The 2,031-nt window shown below is 50.3% G+C and overlaps 1 protein-coding gene across 1 annotated transcript; it reads left to right on the top strand.

Annotated features, from left to right (window-relative positions):
- The first annotated feature begins 878 nt into the window (after positions 1 to 878).
- Positions 879 to 1,817, top strand: LOC100946877 (olfactory receptor 2AT4-like). Its single transcript, XM_003781358.1, has one exon. It carries the CDS (start codon positions 879 to 881, stop codon positions 1,815 to 1,817), a length of 939 nt encoding a protein of 312 aa, XP_003781406.1.
- Positions 1,818 to 2,031: the final 214 nt, after the last annotated feature.

Here is a 2,031-nt window from a genome sequence, read left to right on the forward strand (position 1 = left end):
ACCTGGAAGAACTGAGGAGTTTCCCAGGACATGAGACTTTCAGTTCTGGGCAAATCAGGCTCATTGGTCACTGTGTGATATGACAAAGAGACAAGACACAAAGACAGGTCACAGGGAACACAGGGGAGGCTGAGAGCCCAGCACAGGGAGAGAAACCATTCCTGGGTTAGGCATTGTAGAGTGCTCCTTGGGAGAAGCAGCTAAAAGAAAGCTATCCCAGAAAGGGAATTCTGAAGTGAATGGAAACGCAGGGATAAAGACAAAGGGCCTGACTCAGGAATAACATCCCAGATGGAGTGAGATGAGAAGGGAGTGGGCTGTGAAGGAAAGGAAGTAGATCCAGAGAAGAACAGAAGCAGCTCTTTCAGCCACCCTGGAGTTGAGCTCATGCGCTAGGAATCTTTAACAGAGGCTGTTGACAGTCCTCTAGGCTCCGAGGTCTAGAGTCAAGGGCAACAGACTGAACTGCATAGTTTCCACTCCAGGGTTTCGTTTCACTCCCTCTCAGCTGGTGATTCTGCAGTCTTCCCAAGGGCCCACGTTAAAGATCCTTCAACCCAGGAATTGTGTAGCCATATCTGGACCGGAAAGGCTTGTATCAAGTGGCCACAGTCAAGATTCTAGTGCTTACAGTAGGCAAAATCTGGTAAGTCCTCATCAACATTACCAGACCTAGACTATTCCTTCACCTGTGCTATCGGGAACTAGGCTAAAAAGTCAGACATCCTTGAAGGAGCTGCTTAAACTGGCACAAAGAAAGTGCTGGGATTGAGACCCATGGCTAGAAAGGAAAAGATAGGACATATTCTAATTAATGTCTCACTGATTGCTCTGGTTTCCAGATGTGTCCTGATGTCCCTATCCAATTCTGACCTACTATGGAAAGCACGACTTGTAATGGATCAGAGGACTCTTCACCCATCTTCTACTTGATGGGGATCCCTTCTCTGCCAGAGTCCCTCTTTCTCCCTGTCTTCTTGATTTTCTTCTTAATCTACCTGCTCATCCTGGTGGGTAATGCTCTGATCCTGGTGGCTGTGGTGGCAGAGCCCAGCCTCCACAAGCCCATGTACTTCTTCCTGATCAACCTCTCAGCCCTGGACATCCTCTCCACCACAACCACTGTCCCAAAGATGCTCTCCCTATTCCTGCTGGGAGACTGCTTACTCAGCTTCCCTGCCTGCTTCCTGCAGATGTACCTGTTCCACGGCCTCAGTTGCTCTGAAGCCTTCATCCTGGTGGTCATGGCCTATGACCGCTATGTGGCTATCTGCCGCCCACTGCACTACCCTGTTCTCATGACCCCACAGACCAATGTTATGTTGGCAGCCAGTGCCTGGCTTATTGCCCTCCTCCTGCCCATCCCGGCAGTGGTACAGACCTCCCAGATGGCATTTGACACCATTGCCCATATCTACCACTGCTTCTGTGACCACTTGGCTGTGGTCCAGGCTTCTTGCTCTGATACCACCTCCCAGACCTTCATGGGCTTCTGCATTGCCATGGTGGTGTCCTTCCTCCCCCTTCTCCTGGTGCTTCTCTCCTATGCCCACATCCTGGCCTCAGTGCTTCACATCAGCTCACGAGAAGGACGGTCCAAAGCCTTCTCCACCTGTAGCTCCCACCTCCTAGTGGTGGGCACCTACTACTCATCCATTGCCATCGCCTATGTGGCCTACAGGGCTGACCTGCCCCTCGACTTCCACATCATGGGCAATGTGGTGTTTGCCATCCTTACACCAGTTCTCAACCCCCTCATCTACACACTGAGGAACAAGGATGTCAAAGCAGCCATCACCAAAATCACGTGTTCCTAGGACTCAGGACCATTCTGGGGGTCTTTGATCCTTAGATGCAACTAATTTGGTCCCCCAGGATAATTTTATTTATTTATTTATTTTGAGATAGAGTCTCACTATGTCACCCTCTGTAGAGTGCTTGGCATCACAGTTCACAGCAACTTCAAACTCTTGGGCTTAAGTGATTCTCTTGCCTCAGCCTCCCAAGTAGGTGAGACTACAAGCACCCACC

Source organism: Otolemur garnettii, unplaced genomic scaffold, assembly GCF_000181295.1.
Source record: "Otolemur garnettii isolate 467f Iridium unplaced genomic scaffold, OtoGar3 scaffold00001, whole genome shotgun sequence".
Taxonomy (NCBI): Eukaryota; Metazoa; Chordata; class Mammalia; order Primates; family Galagidae; genus Otolemur; species Otolemur garnettii.

Excerpts from the sequence above, each read along its gene's own strand:
- LOC100946877 (XM_003781358.1), top strand. The coding sequence starts at position 879 with ATGGAAAGCACGACTTGTAATGGATCAGAGGACTCTTCACCCATCTTC.